Raw genomic sequence first — 20171 nt, forward strand, 5'->3', positions numbered from 1 at the left:
GTGGCGTCGCCAGCTAGGTATGACAAGCAGGGAGCAATATTGTCCGATTCGTGTCTTTTTATGGAGCGCGACCAAGGAACCCCTTCCAATAGGCCGCATGAGGAGCCAAAGCTTTAGACACCAGCTGACCCCTCTTGCATTCACTGACTATACGAACTCACGTAGTACTACATCCTGTCAGCGAATGGCGATGCCCCGTCGGAGAAAAACACAGGGAACCTACAGTTAAAACCGAATCCTCCCGGCCGTCTTCGTCATTGGGCAGATAGACGTAGAGGATAAGAGCATGCTCGTCAGAGAAACCTAGTGTTGCTGGTCAGTGATCTGCGATCCGCGGCGAGGAGCATAGATTGCAAGGTCTCACAGGCAATAACTTTGCCGCACAACCTGCCCACTGACATAACCTTGCTCCAGTCTTTGCCATCGATGCGCACAGTTGCCCAGCCCTCTTCGCTGCGCCCGTCCGCGCTTCCCAGCTCCTTCATCTTGGTGCTCGGGTGTTGCCTGATGCCCTCTACGCCGCCTTCGACATGAGATGGATCGAGCTCTGGATTTGACAGCCCTGTCCAGACACTAGAAATGTTCATCGCGTCCGTCCGGATGCTCAGCTTTAGGCAACCATGCATGTTTGCGGCCATCTCCAGGCGAGGACCGGCTCCACCGCCGCCTGTGCCGTTGGCCTTTGCCGCCAAAGCCAATCTAGTGAATCGGTCGGAAATGCTCTTCAGTTGCAGAAGGGACGGCAAGAGAATGTGCACGTCCGGCTCTCTACAGCGTGGCTCATGAATACCTTCGACATTGTTAGGGTTCAATACTCGCACTGGAACATCCTGAGTGACAATGGTCTCGCGATCTCTGGTATCCTGTGCCTCGAGTGAGGCTTCACCAAAACCATAGGTATCGCTCGGGCCACCTGAGCCAAATGCGCCGTGCGTGCTGCTCCCAAGAGGATTGGTGACTATGGTCAAAGACAGCACAGGGGTGTTATCCTTCTTCGTTAAGCGAATTGAGGCGGAAGTGGCGGTCAAGGCAGACTTGAGAGCACGCTGCAGAGGTGCAAGTGGCACTTCGAGGTTGATGACATTGTTGGCGGCGGACTGAATATTGTAGTCCTCGTCAAAGATAGAATCCTGTTTAAACGTCTCAGCCGATCGTTGTGCTTCACGTCGTTTCTTCTGGATAGCTACTCACGATTGCGAGCACACTGAGCACTCGTTAGTTACTCCTTGATTTCACCCGAGCTTGTACTTACGCCCAGACTTGAGTACCCTGCTCAGGTATGATGGTGAATCGTACTTCGTCCTCATTCAGCCGGACCCACGCCACAGGCCCAAGCGAAGCGAGGGAAGCAGCCAGCTCTAAGATTGATCAGAAGAAGTGAACGCGTTCAGTGGCTCGTGACATACTAGCGAAGGTATTGACATGCTGAATGGAGGCCTTGAAGCGCATTTTGGCAGATGCTGTTATTGGCGCGGTGCAGCGCGACTGTCTTTGTTGCCGCAAGGGACTCAATAAAAGGAAGCGAGACCACGAGGCTGCATAAAATGCTCAGACATCCCCATTGCAACTCGAAATGGACTCCGTAGAGAATGTGGCGTGGAGAAGATGGGCAAGTCGGTGGGACCTGAATGACGCGGGTGCGGAAGGCTTGCCAAAAGAGGAATGGCGGAAATTTAACGCGCAACGCGTCGCGCGCCGAGAACGCGTTCTCCGAACTGCCGCCCGCATCGTTCTCAGCGTCTAACATCCACACCATGGCCGGAAACCAGCGACTGAGAGGGCTCCCCGCCCGTAAGTGCTTTTGGCTTCGATCGAGAAGAGCAATTATCTGACTGTGCATCCCCAGACCCTCCAGGCCCCACTTTCTTGAGCTACACGCCGAACGGACGAAAGTTGATCACCGTCGGACTCAACAATGCCATCCGCGTCTTTCAGACAGGCTCAGTTGAAGAACCCACCAATATCGACAATGCTCAGGATTCAAACACGGCTGTGGCTGCTGCTGTAAGCTGGTCCTTTCCGCGAAACATGACCAAGCGCTGACGCCCACAAAAGAACGACTTCTTCGTCACCGGTTCTGAAGATGGCACTGTCTGCAAATACTCGCTTGAAACGAACGTGCTCGAAGAAGTCCTTGTCCGATCCACACTGCCAGTGCGCGATATTGCCCTGTCACCCGACGGCAATTGGGCAGCGGTAGCCAGCGAGTAAGATGTCTGCGGGATATGGACGAACATCAAGGCTGACATTGCGAAGTGAGCTGGTGGTCAAGGTTGTCAATACGAAGGATATGACCCGGGTCATTCATCTCAGGGAGCAATCACGCCCCGTTAAGCACGTATCCTTCGACGTTAGCGGATCCCTCCTGGCTGCCTCCTGCTCCGACGGCCAGGTCTACATATACTCGCTCAGCTCCGAAGAGCCGAGCCTGGTGAAGAAGGTGGACGGTCTGATAAGATCCATGGAGACTGATGCCGAGGCAAGTTCAAAGGTGCTTTGGCACCCGGATGGACGAGCTTTCGCAGCAGCCACTCCTACTCGAGGTAAGGGTGACGGCCATCTCGTAGGACGATGTGTGTTGATTGCAGTCTAGATATCCAGGTGATTTCGAGAAGTGACTGGGAACGTCAAAGGGCGTTTAAATCCGGCCATACAGGCGATATCACGGCAGCAGCATGGTCCCCTAACGGCGGGCTTCTCGCAACGACTGGTCATGACCGTAAGCTTGCGATCTGGGACACGAAGAGTCAGCGCGTCATCAAAACATATGATGATGTGCGAGCTACAATTCTTGCCATGGCGTGGCATCCTGTCGAAAATATCCTGTCATACACCAACAACGATGGCGAACTCTTCATCCACAATGATTTTGTGCCGACTGAGTACGCCCCGGTTTTAGGCAAGGACTTGCAGGCGGCTCCATTCATTCACGACCCTCTGGCAGAGACCACTGGAAATTCTCGGCGCTTGCCAATCAGTGGCTCCAAAGATGCACGCTCTGCTCGACGAGGTACACCAGATTCGTTAGATGAAATCCTAGGGGACGATGGAATGTCTGATGCGGACGGCTTCATTGAGGATGACGATGGAGCTGGCTATGCTGAAGAAGTCAACGGCCATGGCAAGCGTGGACGAGCAGTCGACAACCTTGACCTTCCAAGCGGAAAGCGGAGCAAGGGCGGTTTACAAATACGAACGCACGCAGCTTTTCAGCCGGGTAGTACCCCCTGGCGCGGAAACAGACGCTACCTTGCTCTCAACTTCACTGGGTTTGTCTGGACAGTAGACCAGGAGACACACCACACGGTTACCGTCGAGTTCTACGACCGCGAGACCCACCGTGACTTCCATTTCACCGACCCGTTCCTGTACGACAAGGCATGTTTGAACGACAACGGCACTCTCTTCTCCTGTCAGCCATCAAAGGACCATCCCGCTATGGTCTACTACCGACCGCACGAAACCTGGACCACACGGACGGATTGGAGGACAGAATTGCCTCCAGGGGAAAAAATTACTGCCATCTCGCTCAGTGAGTCGTATGTTGTGGTGCTGACGTCTACCGACTACGTCCGCATATACAGCCTTTTCGGTGTGCCATTTCGTGTATACCGGCAAAAGTCGTCTCCCACCGTGACCTGTGCGAGCTGGCGGGACTATGTGATGACTGTCGGCAACGGACCTGTCGGTGGTGACGGCACCACACGCCTTTTGTACACAATCGAGAATGTGAAGCGCGACGAGATCTGCCAAAGCGAGGATATCGTTGCACTAAGTGAGGGTGCTGAATTGCAGAGTGTCTTCTTCTCTGATCAAGGCGTAAGATACAATCCCGCTGTTCCTCGTCTAGTATGTGCGTCGAGCTAATACCTTTTCCCTCCAGGATCCATGCATCTATGATACGACTGGTACACTCTTGGTTCTCCAGCATTGGCGTACGCCTTCGCAGGCGCGCTGGGTGCCCCTGCTCGACACTAAACTTCTCTCCCGACTCGCTTCCGGCCGCAAAGAGGAAACATATTGGCCCGTGGCTGTTGCCAACGAGCGCTTTCACTGCATTATCCTCAAAGGAGGCGATAAATATCCCTACTTTCCACGCCCCTTGCTCACTGATTTCGAGTTCCAAATCCCGCTTTACGCGCCCAAACCTCCTCGCCGCCACACCAGCCCCGACGCTATGGATGAAGACGAGGACGAAGCCTCCGGATTCACCGAGACTCAAACATTAGAAGAGCAATTTGTCCGAAATTCGCTGCAACTATCGCTGTTCGACGACCTCGTCGCCGCAACGCACGCAACAGCGGTGCAGAAGCAGGCGTTGGCGCGTCGCGAACTCGACATCAACAAGGTGCTGCTACAGTTGCTGGCGGCCGAATGTCGCGAGGGCGAGGAGCGTGGGATGAAGGCGCTCGAGATCGTGGGGCTGATGCACGATCGCTCGGGCAAGATGCTGGATGCGGCGGCGAAGATCGCGAGCAGGTTCGGGCGGGATGTGCTGAGGGGTAAGATTGAGGAGTTGGCGGAGAGGAGGCTGGTCGGGTTGGATGCCGAAGATGATTGATTGATTGATTCGGGGCCCGTCCGAGCGTTTTTCTCTCAGGGTTCGAGAACGTGCGCGGGCTGCCGGTTCGCCGCGAGCATGCTGCACGATGAACGTCGCGCTGGCGCCCGCGCCTCCCCCCCGAGAAAAAGGGGCAAATCGGAAGTCATTTGCTGGGAACAACGCATTCGTCCAGACCAATATCCTCTTCTTCCCCTATCTCGTGCAGCTGCCGGGATCGGGGCATTCGTTCTCGAAACGGACTCACGTGCATTCGCGCCGCGGTTGGCCAACCCTCCCAACCGCGCAACGCGATGTTCGGTTCGGCGCCCAGCTGGTTGGACGCCGTGGCTTTGGTTCCAGGTGGAGAGGGCTGTGTGGGGGCCCACCGGTTCCATCCATCGTTCGGCCCGGTCCGTCCATTTCCCTGCATAGTCCAACAAACCTGTTTGCAAGGGTCAAATAATCATGGGACGCTGGATATTTCTCGGAAGAAAATGCGCTTGCCCGCGCGCTCACGTAAAAGGGGAGACGTACATACATGAAGGCCTCTTGGAATTACCGTGTCTGTAATTAATATGATACTGCATCGTGATTAAATAGGCCAGAAGAAGGTGGGCAAGGTCACGCGCTGCCCTACGACATTGTACGTGTTCTCGCACAAGTGCGCGCATCCTCCACTCCTGATGAGCTGAGGTGATCGCTGCAATGGGGTTGCCGCGTTATCTTTCGCATATCTACGTCTCGTCGATTACCCAGCCTCCCGCAGAATAGTTATCTCCCGAAGGTGCTACGACGCCCTAATGGCTAGGCGATCTTGGAACCATATCATGGCACAAGTTCATAGTGTGATGGAGTGATGATACCTCCGCGACAAATTTGCAGACAATCTCTCATTCAACTAAAACTTTACTCCTCGCTTGATGTGCTAGGCATGGAGCGAAATTGCAGAGTTTCCCATTTTATTAAAAGCAAGTAACACGAAAAACACACTCCCGAGCAGGCAAAGAACATAATTCTAGGCCTATAAGCTTCCCAACGTGCTCACTTAGGCCCCTAACCCCTTCTTAGACATGAGACATACTCCAACTAGTACTCAGCCTCAAGACCCTCCTCCTCGCCGAGCGAGTCGGCGGCAACCTCCTCGTAATCCCTCTCAAGAGCAGCCAGGTCCTCGCGGGCCTCGCTGAACTCACCTTCCTCCATACCCTCACCGACATACCAGTGAACGAAGGCACGCTTCGAGTACATGAGGTCGAACTTGTGCGACAGAGCTGACCAAGCCTCGGCGATGGCGGTGGTGTTGGAAAGCATGCACCTACAGGGGTCAGCAAAAAGTTCAGATGAGGGTAGTGGAACAGGAACTTACACAGCGCGGTCGACCTTGGACAGGTCGCCGTTGGGGACGATTTGCGGGGGCTGGTAGCAGATACCGATCTTGAAACCAGTCGGGCACCAGTCGACGAACTGGATAGTGCGCTTGGTCTTGAGAGTGGCAACAGCCTGGTGGGTGTCCTTGGGGACGACGTCTCCGCGGTAGAGCAGGCAGGTGGCCATGTACTTGCCGTTGCGGGGGTCGCACTTGACCATCTGGTTGTTCGGCTCAAAGCAGGACATGGTGATCTCCTGCACAGAGTTGGCCTCGTGGGCGGCCTTGGCGGCGCTGATGACGGGAGCATAGGCAACCAGAGGGAAGTGAATACGGGGGTACGGGACCAGGTTGGTCTGGAACTCGTTCAGATCGACGTTCAGCGAACCGTCGAAGCGGAGCGAGGCAGTAATCGAGGAAACGACTATTGTTCAATCAGCGGAGAAATTTCTCAAGCATGCAGACGGTTAGCCTTACCCTGAGCGATCAGGCGGTTCAGGTTCTCGTAGTTGGGCCTCTCAATGCCAAGGTTACGGCGGCAAATGTCGTAGATGGCCTCGTTGTCGACCATGAAAGAGCAGTCGGAGTGCTCCAGAGTGGTGTGAGTGGTGAGAATAGAGTTGTAGGGCTCAACAACGGAGGTGGCGACCTGGGGAGCCGGGTAGACGCAGAACTCAAGCTTGCACTTCTTGCCGTAGTCGACGGACAGACGCTCCATGAGCAGAGCGCCGAAACCGGAACCGGTACCACCACCGAAGGAGTGGAAGACGAGGAAACCTTGCAGACCAGCGCAGTTGTCGGCAACGCGGCGAACCTTGTCAAGGACCTGGTCAATGAGCTCCTTGCCAACGGTGTAGTGGCCACGGGCGTAGTTGTTGGAGGCATCCTCCTTGCCGGTAATCATGTGTTCGGGGTGGAACAGGCCGCGGTAGGTGCCGGTGCGGACCTCGTCGACGACATTGGGCTCGAGATCGGCGTAGATGGTACGGGGGACGTACTTGCCCTGGCCTGTTGTGGATTTATCAGCGGCGGGGCTCTCACGATGTTCACGTGGCGTGGAGTGGGGGGAAACAGCGTACCGGTCTCAGAGAAGAAAGTGCTGAAGCCGTGGTCATCGTTGGCAGCCTTGCGCTCCTCGGTGAGGTAGCCATCGGGCTGTTGCAATGTCAGCGGAAGTGCGCGGGAACAGTGGCGTTGTTGCGGGGCGGCGGCAAAAAGCGCGTACCTGAATGCCGTGCTCGAGGCAGTAAAGCTGTTGGGACAGTGTCAGCGGATGCGACTGGAAACACGCCCTCTCTCGGGCTCAAGGCGAGGAGACTCACCTCCCAGCAGGAGTTTGCGATCTGGCAACCGGCCTGGCCGACTGTTTGCGCGCTTTGATCAGTATACAGGGATCGCGAAGGTAGGCGGTCAAGTTTTGGACGCGTCCGCGGGGCGCGAAAACTTACCGTTCAAGCTGATAACCTCTCTCATGGTGGCGGTGGTGTGTAGAAGGATGTGTATGGATTGTGGACGGGGTACGAGGGGGCGCGAGAGAGTATTGAGGCGGAATGAAGAAGCCCCGTGCGGTGCGTTGATCAGAGCGTGTGGACCGTCGCGGGTTGGCTTAGGAGAGAGGGTCGTAGCCGACAGAGATGGAAAAACAAAGCTATGCCCCATGCGGCACTAGTGCGGAAGTCGCCGACCCAGCCAATAGCGGCGGGCGCGACGGAGTCTGTCGAGCATCGGCGTTTTGCTTTCAAGCGCCGACGAAAAGTCCATTACAGCAACGCAGACCCAGCGCCCCAGACACCTCCAACACTGCAGCGCCTCTTGCCAACGTCGCCGCCATGTCTGCCTCCGACGAGATTGTGTGGCAGGTCATCAACCAGCAGTTCTGCTCTTTCAAGCTCAAGTCCGCCTCACACCTCAAACTTTGCGCGCAATTTCGCTGACCTGGCCTGCAGGCTTCCGACGAAGAATCAGAATTTCTGTCGCAATGAGTAAGCACCTTCAACCCCCCCGACGCGAACGGGCCTTGCTGACGATGGCGCTACAGGTACAACGTCACCGGTCTTTGCAACCGCCAGTCATGCCCGCTCGCAAATTCCCGCTACGCCACCATCCGCTCCCACCCCGAAACGGGCGCCCTCTACCTCTACATAAAGACGATTGAACGGTCACATCAGGTACGTGCATCAGGGCGCAATACAGACCTCGCGCTTTTATTGAGCTCATTCTAATCGTGCCGCAGCCGAGCCGCTGGTGGGAGCGCATCAAGCTTTCTTCCAACTACGCCAAGGCTCTTGAGCAGGTCGACCAGCGCCTGATCTACTGGCCCAAGTACCTCGTGCACAAGAACAAGCAGCGTCTTACCCGTCTAACTCAAGTCCGTATCCGCTCGCAACGTCTGGCCAAGGAGCAGGAACGCCTTGGAGAGACCCTCGTGCCCAAGCTTGCCCCGAAGGTCCGACGCCGTGAGGAGACGCGCGAGCGTAAGGCTGCCGCTGCCGCCAAGGTTGAGCGCGCAATTGAGAGAGAACTCATCGAGCGTTTGAGGAGCGGTGCATATGGCGAGCAGCCCCTTAACGTCGATGAGGCTGTCTGGAAGAAGGTGCTCAAGGGCTTGGAGCGCGGCGGTGAGGGTGAGAGAGACGAAGATCTGGATGAGGGTATCGAGGAGGAGCTCGAAGAGGAGATGGAGAATGAAGAGGGTGTCGGAGACGTTGAATACGTCAGCGACATTGATGGTAGTGAGTCCGAGGACGAAGATCTGGGCGACCTGGAAGACTGGATCGGCGATGACGATGAGTCCGAGGAAGCTAGCGATGAGGACGAGGACGAGAGTGAGGAGGACAGTGATGAGGACGAGGAAGAGGAGGATACCGAGAAGCTGAAGAAGGCTCTCGCCAACATGAAAAGGAAACGCGGTCCGGAGCCTACGCCCAAGTCCAGCAAGAAGAAGCCTTCCAAGGGTCCCAAGCGGGAGATCGAGTACGAATATGAGCAGGAGCCCGCGCCTCGCGAGACCATCCGCGCATAGATTGGGCTTGGTATGGTGTTCCGGAAAATTGGCGTTCGGCGGGGAACTAAAAAAGCTTTCATCCTAATTTCGGTCTAACGGTCAGCGAGTTCGCTTCCGGACACTCGTCTTGCATCTGGATACCTATTAGAGGACTGAGGATATATTCCAAGGATAGTAACGATTCACTTTACGTTGATTCTCCATTTTTTCTCTTTGGCCTGTGCATGTGTTGCGAAGACGAGTAACCACTTTATAAACATCTTCATGATGGGACGCCATGGCGGATCGCAAAGGGACTTAAATCTGTCTCATTTACGTCGGGTAGCGAAATCCAATGTTTCGACGTAGACCTTTACTTCGACTGCCCGTGTAGGAAGACTGTTCAAATCTGCGTCTGGGACTGCCCACGAGGGAAGAACTCGGTCTCTATACCCCGCAGTTGGTTTCTATGACAGCTCCTTTCCAGACAATTGGCGAAACAGCTCAGAGAGTTAAGCGATGTGGCGCAACGCTAGTGAGGTAAGGGGTGCTTTCCCCAGACTGACTGCATTATTGAGCACGAACCGAGGCTCCTTTGAAGCATGACGTTGTGTTCAGCTCGTAGTGAGCTTGACTTCTGCCTAGAACCAACTGATTTGGCGCAATAACCACATCCCCGCATGTGTCATCTGAACACATGGTGTCTTTAGCAGCAGGATTGAGTACTTGGCGATATGCAGCCCGCCAACCAGCAATGCTCCCAGAAATTCCTGCCTCGGCAACTGGTCTTCTGCGCTCCGCCCAGAGACCCACACGTCGTTCCCCGTCTTGCCAAGAAGATGGCTTGATTCTTCTAACAAAGTTGCCGAACTGGACAGTTGGACATACGACCCTAAACGGCATACTAGGCTTAGCTCTTACACCAAGCATGCAATTCAGCCATTCACACAGTGCCTGACCACTACAACGACCCTTCTCGACCGCTTGAACTGGCCGAACTCCCCGAAAGCCGAGTACGAGTTTCCAAACACCCCTCATCCAAGGCACACTCTGACTACTTCTCAATATATCGTGCTGTCGCATGGCAAGGCTTTGGCCTTTTGACCGAGGCAATTGCAACTTGACGGCAAAACCGGCACATGGACCAAGAACTTGTCACTGCAACAGTCTTGGAGTCTCCTAAGAGAAAAGATGACTCTGCCTATATAAATGGGATGTGATGACCGCAAAAGAGATCCTCAAGCGCCTCCAAAGGAACTCGTCCCAGGTGTCTCAAAAACTGTCCTCTCGTCCTTCGCTCCTGAGCACTGCAATCACTTTTACACAATGAAGGTCATTCCCTCGCTCTTCTCACTTCTCTTTGTGACCCTCGGTCTTGCATCTCCAATCGCTGTTGAGGTGCGCGACCCGGAGGTTGTTGCAGTGCTCGAAGCCCGGCAGTTTTCTGGCACTGGCATCACTGCCAACGAGCTCAAGAACGGACCCTGCAAGCCTGTTACGTACATTTTTGCAAGAGGCTCAACCGAACTTGGAAACCTCGTAAGTCTCAACAGTCTCCATCCTATACAAAACTGGTGTTCGGTTTCTCAAGTATCAACACCGGACCATGTCACTGACAATGTCAATTGGCCAGGGCCAAACTGTCGGACCGGCACTTGCCAATCAGCTTCAATCTCAATTCGACGTTGCTGTCCAGGGTGTCGACTATCCTGCTGGATTGACGACCAATTTCTTTGGTGGCTCTCTCATCGGTATCAGCGAGATGAGGGACATGTTCAACCTTGCTGCCTCCAAATGCCCAGACACCATCATCGTCGGCGGTGGATACAGGTAGGAGCCAGAATCCCTTAGAGCGAGATATGCATCTTTGACATTTGTTTTAGTCAAGGCGCTGCCCTTACCCACCGCTCGGTCGAAGACCTTTCGGCTAGCGTCCGCAACAGAATCGCCGGCATCGTTACGTTTGGTGACACTTACAACCTTCAATCTGGTGGCCGCATTCCTGGCCTTCCACAGGAGAAGCTCAAGATCATCTGCAACACCGGAGATCTTGTCTGCGCAGGCACCCTCGTCATCGCTCCGGCTCATCTTGATTATGTTCGCCGTGTCCCAGAGGCTGCTTCCTTCTTGGCCGACCGCATCAGGGCTGCTCAAGCTTAATCCGGCCCTTGCGATTTCTGTTTTCTGTCAGTGTTCGCTATTTTCTCTACTTTCCGCATTCATTCGCTTGACCTGGAAACCGGTTGATTGTTTCGTATGCTTAAATTTTCGGATATTGTCACGTTCGTAAAACCTTGGTGGCGGGAGGTGACTTGACCTTGACCCTGTTCTCTCTTTTCAAAGATGGTTTACTTTGGTTCTACATCAGAGAGCGCTCATGAGAAGGTAGAAACCATAAAGCCACATGGGATCGGCATGAAAGAGAACGGTTTGCAGGCCATCCACATAGTCTCTCTTTTATAACGTACAAAATGACATGCCTCTACCATTATTAGTGCCGTGCTGTCATGGCAAGTGAAGTTTCTTAGCACGTATGCGTTGTCGCAATTCACCTCTTTGCTGCTCAATGAGACTCCAAAAAATACCGAGCACCCAACGAGTACGCTAAGCTCTCGAGCAATAGACTGATCCACCACAACATTACTTCATTCACACACTTCGTATTCAAGAAATAGAATCTGTGTGTGAGGATCAGCTGGTAAATTCCTTTTTATTTTTTTTTTCAAAAAAGGGGCATTCCGCGATGCAGAGTGTTGCTAACTGATTGAGCATACCTATACTAATCTCAAGAGTACGTGAGCAGTGGAATATTATATTTGGACATGTTTATACATTTTTGAACCCCGCATCTATGACCGGATGTCGAGTCAGCGGTTCGAGCTCGGCCCTTTGTTCTCGGTACCATGAATCTATGAGGCAACCCAGATTACTCCGAGATTAGCGTCGTTCCTCCAAAGACCGCCTATCATCAGCTCGGACAAATTACATACAAGATTGCTAGCTTATATTATGTAGCAGAACTCCGACAGGGCACTGCTTCCAGTTGTCGAAGGGCGTATGACGAGGCCAGCTCGGAGCGACCTCAGCGGCTTTCACCTTCACCGTATCCGATAACAAAACTCCAAAGTGGTAGTGATCTGGCGTAAAAGCGATCGGAAAAGGAAGCGGCAGCGGCTTGGCCTTGGCTATCTGCCGGAGCGGATTACCAGTGAGGCTCTTGCTCCTTTCGCGAACCCTTCCAACTCATCCTTCCGAAAATGCGGGGTAGCATCGATTAGCCCGCTCACCGTCAACCTGCTCCGTTTGCCGATGTCGGGACCACTCCTCGGCAGCTGCTTTCGCGCCTCTGCGTAGTGATAAAAAGAAGGCACTGGAGATGGAGGAAACTAGCTGGACTTACCACGGCGTTGGAGCCCACTCACTTCCACTTCCTCGACAATGCCGCATCCAGCAGTACCAGGCCTTCTCACCGCCTTGGGCCTTTCCGTTCTCGTCGGTACAGCATTCGGAGCGGTGACAACATGCTCCCCTGATGCGATCCCTACTCCTGAGTTACTGGGCGGCCACGTCCTCTCCATTACCGCGACTTCGGTTAAAGATTTCGACGCGAACCCCAGCTTCTGCAACATCACCGTCCAATATACGCATCCCGGGCAGAATGACACGGTCAATGTCTACGTGTATCTTCCCGCTTCCGATAACTGGAACCAGCGATTCATGGGGTATGGTGGCGGGGGCTTCCGCATGAGATCCAACGACACTGTGGTCGCGAAGGAAGTAGCCAAGGGATACGCCGTAGCGTCGACTGACGGTGGGCACGATTGGACTCTCGACAGTGCCGAGTCCTGGGCCCTGGCGAGCCCTGGAAACGTCAACGCATATCTCCTCAACAACTTCGCCGCCGTGGCTTTGGAGGATGCGACCCTCATCGGGAAAGCCGTCACCGCCAGCTTCTATGGCCAGGAGCCCCGGTACTCGTACTGGAGCGGATGCTCCACCGGCGGCCGACAGGGACTTATGCTTGCGCAAAGATTCCCCGGCCTCTATGATGGCATCTTGGCTACCTCTCCTGCTATCAACTGGGCCAAGTTCGTCCCGGCAGAGTACTGGCCGCAGTTTATCATGAACCAACTGGATGTCTACCCGGCTCCCTGTGAGCTGGATGCCATCACCGCTGCCGCCATCGAAGCTTGCGATGCTCTGGATGGGGTTGAGGATGGCATCATTGCGGACCCCCTGGGCTGCAGATTTGACCCGCTCACCATAGTCGGCCGCGAGTATATCTGCGGAAGCTCCAGCTCTGTCATCTCAGAAGGTGCCGCCATCATCGCCCAAAAGACGTGGGAGGGCGTCCGTACAAGTAACGGGAACTGCTCCTGGTACGGGCTGAGCCCAGACGCTCCCCTCTCCGGTCTGGCAAACACGTCGTGCAGCGGCGGTGACTGCATCGGTGCCCCCTTCGGTGTCACAGAGGAGTGGATTAAACTTTGGGTCAAGCGCGGCGACCCAGCCTTTGACATTGCCAACATGTCGCACGCAGAGTACGACGCCATAATCCACCACTCTGTCAACCAGTACAAGTCCATCATCAGTACTGACGATCCGGATCTGTCCGAGTTCAAGGCGTCCGGTGGGAAAATGATCACCTGGCATGGCCTGGCGGACGAGCTCATCGCTCCGCAAGGTACGACAGACTACTACGAGAACGTTCTCGGGCTCGATCCTGCAGCGACAGACTTCTACCGGTATTTCAGGGCGCCGGGGGTTGGGCATTGCGACGGGGGCACCGGGCCAGTGCCGACGGACGCTCTGGAGTCATTGGTGGCCTGGGTTGAGGGAGCTATCGCGCCCGACACTCTCCCTGCGAGCGTCACAGCGGGAAACGCCACTCGAAAGTTGGATCTCTGCGCGTATCCGTTTGTTCCTGCATACAAGGGCGGCGATATGAACGAGCCTTCTTCGTACGAGTGTAGGGAGACGTTTACCTGAGCTCGTGCCGGGAGTATGGTAGTTGATTACTCGCAGTCCAAGGATAAAGAAATGTATGAAACTCGGCCAAGTCAGGAAATGAAGAAACTTTGTATATCTTGATGTAGTAGCGTGGAAAGCCTTCTGAAATCCATCGACGACGCTACATAGGCAGTTGAATCTCAAATCCGGACGTCGATGTGAGTCCTGAATACGCACAAATGCATCTGGATATGAGATTCAACTACCTCCAAGTAGCTCGTGCGTCTAAGAGTTCCTTTCGCAAGGCCTGGTCTAATATTCGGGGTCCTTCTATTGCTTGTTCCGATTTTTTTTTTTTCTTCCACCTCGCTTTTGTTATCCATTGGCTTGAGTTCCGTTGTTCGATCAGTCGAAAGGGCTACTTGTTCTTGGAGCGGTGTTTCTTGCTCTTCCCTGGTCCCGAAGCGATTCAACATATGGCAGTTTCTAATCATTAATATTGAGACATAAGGTTGCAGACCGTTGTTCTGCGTGAGACGAGCGGTAGTTTGAACGTCATCCCTTGCCGTTTCCGTCGGTTGGGTGAAACAGCTGCAACTGTAAACGGAGCTGGCAGCTTTCTGTAGTGGAACAAGCGCCGCAAACGATTCTCAGTAGTGAGAGATCAGCGAAAGAACAAGAAGCTTGCGAAACTATGCGTATCACCTGTGTTTGAGGTAGGTGGAAACACGTGATGGTTGAGGCTGGGATTGGGCAGCGACAGGGTGAACATTAAAGAAAGCTGGCCGGTGGACTTTCCCCTCCTCTTGCCCAGACTGCCAGACTGCTGCTCAGGTTCCCAAGGTTCAGGTTGTGCCGCCATCCGACGCGCAAAATTCAAATTGCTCGCCCGGCTTTGAAACGACTCGAGCCGCGCATTGAGCGCATCCGCGCCCGCTGTCTTGGCCGGCCCCTCCGCCAGCCGCAACGCCCTCCGCAACTCCCACCTCGACTTCACCGCTTCGCCCACGCCGATACCCAGACCCCCCCGAGCGGCCCAGCGTCGCACCCGCTTCCGCCATGTCGTCCTACCTCTCGAACCTGCTTACGAACACCACCTCGCGCTACAACTCGTTGCGCCGCAACCTCCTCGACAGCGAAGCCGACGGTGACACCGAAGACGACTCGCACATTGCCCGTGTGCTGCGCGCATACTACCAGGAGAAGGGCCGCCCCTTCCCACCGTGGCTGCCTCCCGACCCACGCGCGCCTTCGCCTGCTCCTACCCAGCAATTCGTCCGCTCTACCGGCCCCGCTGCCGGCGCTCCCCCGGCCAGCAGAGGCGGCCTCAGCGACCTCTGGGATACTCCCTCGTCCCAGACGCCGCCGCCACAGCCAAACTCTCTGAGAAGCAGAGCGCCGCCAAGAGCAGGGCCCGGCGCCGGGAGAGGCGGCTTGTTGCAGCCCGAACCCAGCCAGGGAGGCGGACGGCCGCTGCCCAGCCAGCGCGCTGGCAGCTACCAGAGCTCATACTCGCAGGGCTCGCGCCCCTCGTTCGACTCGCAGCCACCGGGCAGCGCGGGCAGTGGCTCTGCGCAGGACAGGTTGAAGGCACGCCTCTGGGGCTCGGGCAGATCGGGAAGCCCGACGGGATCACAGAGCAGCAGTCCGGCAGGTTCACCAGGAGTTCCCACGACAGGAGCCAGAAACCCATTTGAGAGATCACACAGTGCTAACCCTAGCGGTAGATGGGGCGCCGGTAGTCGTGACGAAGGAAGCGGCGGCCACCAAGGTCGAGTCGGACTGCCTAGCGGGCCTAGAGCGTACAAATGAGCGGGCGGCGATACCTTTGCGAACTCGAGCGAAGACAGCGGTGGGTGATGGGGCATTGACAGCGGTTGTGCAGCGTTCAGCGGGCGGCTCATTGGTGGCGTCAAAAGGGAGCTCCGGTCAGGGTTGCATTGGGACATCTTTTCATGTTTTCTGGGACTGCGATTTCTGGTTAATGGCTGAGCTTGCGCCGGCCGTCTCGCTTGGGTGGAGGACCCAATGCATAATTATGGACTGTATGCACTCAGGAGAAAGCGTTGACCCGGAGGCGACGCGCCTCCAAATCGAGAGACCATTTCGAATTTCTAGCGACTGCTCCCAACTTCCACGTCCAGTGCGCATCTGGCACGGCGGGGGCGACAAGAGCGGGCGCGAGGCGCTGGCGTTCGCGAGCTCTCACCACTACTGCAGCTGCGGCCGGAGTGGCGTGCGCACCGCCACACTCTCCCCCGCGATCTGCGTCATCCTCCCAAGCAGCCCTGGTCCCGGAAGCTCTGGCTCCATCCACCCTGGCCCTCTCCACCCGTGAAGCCACCCACGGCCATATGACCCTCGGTTGCCGCCCGCCTGCGCCTGTTTCTGCCACGACCACGCGCCGCGCCCTGTGACGCGTTAAAAATTAGGCATCACTCGTTGTTCGTGAGAAAACTAACTAATACCGCGCCATGCCCGCCTCTCCGCCGCCGCCGCCCGATAACCCTCACGCAAGCCCGCCCTCTCCAACAGCTTCCTTCTACGACATGAGTGACGACGAGGAGGGAGAGTACAACACCATCCGCCACACCAGCAGTGGGAGTGGCGTGAAGCTGTTGTACTCGAAAAGCAAGGTGAGCTTGACTTGAAGCCTGCCGTCAAAGAACGGCTCGCTCCAGGCAACACTTTACGCACTCCTTGTCCAGCTCTGACTCCTCATCTGATAGGTTTACGTGCACCCTACGCCGTCCGCGAAAGATAACATCCCCGGCTTTATCGCTCTTGTTCAACAAAGGTCGCCTATCACCAACGATGCTCGCCCTACGTCATCATCCTCCTCCACATCCGTTGCCGCTTCTTCTCTCCTCCTCTCCTGGGTTCCCGAATCCGCGCTTGGTGATGCATATGATACATACGTAAAGGTCGACCTGTCCGACTCCTCATCCCCGCCGAAACAGTCATACCTCGTCCCTCCGCCACCGACCACGACGACCCACAGCAGTGCTATTGGAACGTATGCTTTCGCCGTACCAGTCAGTGAAATATTCTCGTTGCTTGTGCGGCCACCAAGTATAGGATGGTGGTTCGGCAGTGTGGTTATCAACACCCGCGCAGGCGACAGCTTCCCTGCCCTGTTCTTCCACGACAGCGAGTGCCAGTCCACAATCATGCAACGCAAGAAGCTGGCACGGGAGAGCTTCGATCCATTCGGAGACGGTGGAGGAATGTTCTGGGGAGGCGACGAAGCCCTGAGGTGGTTGAAGCGCTATGTGAAGGTCGTCCGTTCTGCTGCAGAGCCCAGCGTCTATCTCATTGAGCCTAGCGAGGAGGATCTGCTATCGTTCGGTCAAAAACCGACGACTGTAAAGACGAAGACTCCCCCAGGCTCTTCGGGTGAAGGGTCATCCTCTCAGGCTGGCAAGAAGCGAGACGGTGGCATGGATCCATTCATGTCAGCGGTCAACCAGGCGAAGTGGACTTTCCTGGAAAAGATGAGCGCGGTCACCACATTCACCCGTCGAACAGCGCATGCCGTGGCCGAGAACCCGAAGATCCCTCCCCAGATAAAACAGCTGTTGAAGAGTCCTGAAGTTGAAAGGCTGCAGGAGGAATTTGACAGCGCCAGGATTTACCTCGCTCGGTGGGCAATGAGCATTGCGGAACAGAGTGAGAAAGAGCGGAAACAACGGATCTGGACTGCTCAGGATGTTTTGGAGATGGAAGACAGCGCAGTTGGAGAGTTTGAGATCTTGGAGATGGAAGCAGGCAACATGTCGCTCAGCGATCGGAGGAAGCCCGTCACTATGGAAGAGTGGAAGGGATTTTTCGATCCGCACAGCGGAATTCTACTGGTCACTCCGGACGAGGTCAAGGAGCGGATCTTCCATGGTGGTCTCGATCCCGACGATGGTGTCAGGAAGGAAGCTTGGCTCTTTCTGTTGGAGGTCCACGAGTGGGATAGCTCCTCCGAGGAACGGCAAGCCAAATTGAACAGCCTGCGCGACGAATACATTCGCCTCAAGGGGGCGTGGTGGGAGCGTATGGTCGAGGGACAGAACACTCAGGAGGAATCCGAATGGTTCCGTGAACAGAAGATCCGGATAGGTATGCATGTCAGATCAAACTATGTTTCGCTCGTCAGGCTAACTTTTGCCCATTCTTGGGCACTCGCGCGGTAGAGAAAGACGTTCACAGGACCGACCGCAACATCGACGTCTTCGCAGGCGAGGACATTCCCCACCCTGATCCAGACTCTCCTTTCGCGGACGTTGGAACCAACGTTCATCTCGAGCAGATGAAAGACATGCTTCTTACCTACAACGAATACAACAAAGATCTTGGGTACGTTCAGGGAATGAGCGACCTTCTCGCTCCGATATATGCTGTCATGCAAGATGATGCAGTCGCTTTCTGGGGATTCGTTGGGTTTATGGAGCGGATGGTAAGTTTACTTAGCATCGCATGCTGAAACCGTGGCTGACATTGAACAGGAGCGGAACTTCCTCAGAGACCAATCTGGTATGAGGAAACAGCTTCTCACGCTGGACCAGCTCGTGCAGCTCGTAGATCCCAAGCTGTATCTGCATCTGCAGTCGGCGGACAGCACCAACTTCTTCTTTTTCTTCCGCATGTTGCTCGTTTGGTACAAGCGTGAGTTTGAGTGGCAAGACACCTTGCGGCTATGGGAGGGTTTGTGGACGGACTATCTTTCGGGTAACTTCCACTTGTTTATCGCTCTCGCCATCCTGGAAAAGCATCGCGATGTCATCATGGAACACTTGAAGGCTTTCGATGAGGTGCTGAAATATGGTACGTGATTTGTCGTTCGTTTCGAGATTTACGGAGTACAACTGACACTTTACAGTCAATGAGCTTTCGGGTACAATTGACCTTCAGTCGACCTTGATCCGTGCTGAGGCACTGTTCCGCCGCTACCAACGCACTATTGAAGCTGTCGACCGCAAAAACAAAGACAGCAGCTTGCCTGTGCCATCGAACGTTCGCCGCCGTACCCCTGCAGCTCCTCAGCCTCCGACATTCAACTTTAACCCAATCGGTCGTATTGCCGCCCTGAACGCACAGCGAAACGGCGGTGCTGCGAACGGTTCTGCTACCGCATCAGGCAGCTCTGCGAGCCAGAACCAAGCCCAGAATGGCAACAGTCAGTCGACGAGTACCGAAGAGGAGGACGAGAGGCCAAAGGTGATCACGGAAGAGTTGAGAGAACTACTGAGCAGGAAAGTACCGAAGCTGGACAAGAAGCAGAACACGGAAGGGGCGCTGCATAAGCTTCCTTCTAGGGAACAATAAGTGCCTTTATGAGTTCATGATGGGGTATGTTACACCATTGGCTAAGATTGCATACGGCGTTTGTATTGGTATTCTCTTAGGCGGGACAGATAGGGCAACTGCGCCGTCAGGAAAGGATGGGAAATTGGTATGGACAGGCTGCCCCTTCGACTTTGTAGCGTCGTGGCTTTGACGTATTCATTTGCAGAACTAAAAAGATGAACGGGGAACATGGTTTCCTCTTGAGTTACGTTCTACCAGGCTCTTGACGACCGTGTCTACTCAAGTGACGGCTTGGTTACTAGCTCCGGCTGCAAAGTCTGCCTCGTTAGAACCAGAGCGGACCTCAAGCAAACAACAAACACCAAATCATCTCCATGGGAAGGGGTTTTTTTTTTTTAGCCTGCCAAAGACCCTACGTTGGAGCAAGCAGGCTTGCACGAACGGAAAATACAGGAGTGGATAAGGAAAAAGGTTGATTCGTATACGCTTCGTAGACGGTTCTTAGGACGTTGGTAGTTGAGCGAACATTAGGATGCAGCTGCGAGTCTGAAATGGGTTTCCCACATAGGAAGTGGAAGCGGATGTCCGGGCCTTGATATGTATTTGAAAGTCTTCCTGAATAGGCGGTCAGGTAGATATCTGGACGTAGGTGTAAGATTGAAATTTGTGCAAACGGATCCGGACTATGGATTCAACTACCCACGAAAGTGTGGAGTAGGTGGGCTTAATTTTGCATCTCGCCGGCGGCGCGCATGCCGGCAACCCGACGCCACTGTGCCCTCAATATATTTCCATGGTTTCACCAAACACTCTGCACATCGGTCGCGACTACCCTGCCACCCATAACCATGGCGCCTTCACTCGAAGCGCCCAACATCCCGCTGTTACACAACGGCCATTCAATTCCGCACACTAGGTCGGTTCCCATTGGCTCAACACAGCTAGCCTTCTCGTATTGATCAGATTACCTCATACAGACATCTCTACAAATTTGCAACACTTCCCGCTCTGCGCACTGTTGCGCTTCCATTCGG

General features: G+C 55.0%; 7 protein-coding genes across 7 annotated transcripts; 5 read left to right on the plus strand and 2 right to left on the minus strand.

Moving 5' to 3' along the window:
* Positions 1-140: 140 nt before the first annotated feature.
* hus1 (Checkpoint protein hus1) lies at positions 141-1449 on the minus strand (the record flags this gene model as incomplete). Its single annotated transcript, XM_066775704.1, has 6 exons — positions 141-167; positions 224-303; positions 791-1130; positions 1192-1204; positions 1253-1358; positions 1407-1449. The coding sequence occupies 6 exons, from the start codon at positions 1447-1449 to the stop codon at positions 141-143; spliced, it is 609 nt and encodes a 202-aa protein (XP_066633585.1).
* A 305-nt stretch (positions 1450-1754) lies between these two features.
* On the plus strand, positions 1755-4561 carry mcl1 (DNA polymerase alpha accessory factor Mcl1; the record flags this gene model as incomplete). Its single annotated transcript, XM_066775705.1, has 6 exons — positions 1755-1791; positions 1847-2004; positions 2056-2207; positions 2257-2543; positions 2594-3819; positions 3884-4561. The coding sequence occupies 6 exons, from the start codon at positions 1755-1757 to the stop codon at positions 4559-4561; spliced, it is 2538 nt and encodes an 845-aa protein (XP_066633586.1).
* Positions 4562-5629: 1068 nt separating this feature from the next.
* TUB1_1 (alpha-tubulin) lies at positions 5630-7382 on the minus strand (the record flags this gene model as incomplete). The annotated part of the gene is made up of 7 exons (XM_066775706.1): positions 5630-5858; positions 5910-6333; positions 6387-6917; positions 6989-7064; positions 7135-7161; positions 7232-7272; positions 7358-7382. 7 exons carry the CDS (start codon positions 7380-7382, stop codon positions 5630-5632), a joined length of 1353 nt encoding a protein of 450 aa, XP_066633587.1.
* A 356-nt stretch (positions 7383-7738) lies between these two features.
* mak16 lies at positions 7739-8931 on the plus strand (the record flags this gene model as incomplete). Its single annotated transcript, XM_066775707.1, has 4 exons — positions 7739-7803; positions 7856-7891; positions 7948-8077; positions 8143-8931. 4 exons carry the CDS (start codon positions 7739-7741, stop codon positions 8929-8931), a joined length of 1020 nt encoding a protein of 339 aa, XP_066633588.1.
* A 1287-nt stretch (positions 8932-10218) lies between these two features.
* On the plus strand, positions 10219-11052 carry SLS55_004249 (uncharacterized protein; the record flags this gene model as incomplete). Its single annotated transcript, XM_066775708.1, has 3 exons — positions 10219-10431; positions 10526-10722; positions 10776-11052. The coding sequence occupies 3 exons, from the start codon at positions 10219-10221 to the stop codon at positions 11050-11052; spliced, it is 687 nt and encodes a 228-aa protein (XP_066633589.1).
* A 1278-nt stretch (positions 11053-12330) lies between these two features.
* On the plus strand, positions 12331-13881 carry SLS55_004250 (uncharacterized protein; the record flags this gene model as incomplete). Its single annotated transcript, XM_066775709.1, has 1 exon — positions 12331-13881. The coding sequence occupies one exon, from the start codon at positions 12331-12333 to the stop codon at positions 13879-13881; it is 1551 nt and encodes a 516-aa protein (XP_066633590.1).
* A 2510-nt stretch (positions 13882-16391) lies between these two features.
* Positions 16392-19155, plus strand: GYP7 (GTPase activating protein; the record flags this gene model as incomplete). The annotated part of the gene is made up of 5 exons (XM_066775710.1): positions 16392-16478; positions 16572-17949; positions 18024-18286; positions 18336-18654; positions 18710-19155. The coding sequence occupies 5 exons, from the start codon at positions 16392-16394 to the stop codon at positions 19153-19155; spliced, it is 2493 nt and encodes an 830-aa protein (XP_066633591.1).
* Positions 19156-20171: the final 1016 nt, after the last annotated feature.

Source organism: Diplodia seriata, assembly GCF_021436955.1.
Source record: "Diplodia seriata strain FDS-637 chromosome Unknown scaffold_4, whole genome shotgun sequence".
Lineage (NCBI taxonomy): Eukaryota > Fungi > Ascomycota > Dothideomycetes > Botryosphaeriales > Botryosphaeriaceae > Diplodia > Diplodia seriata.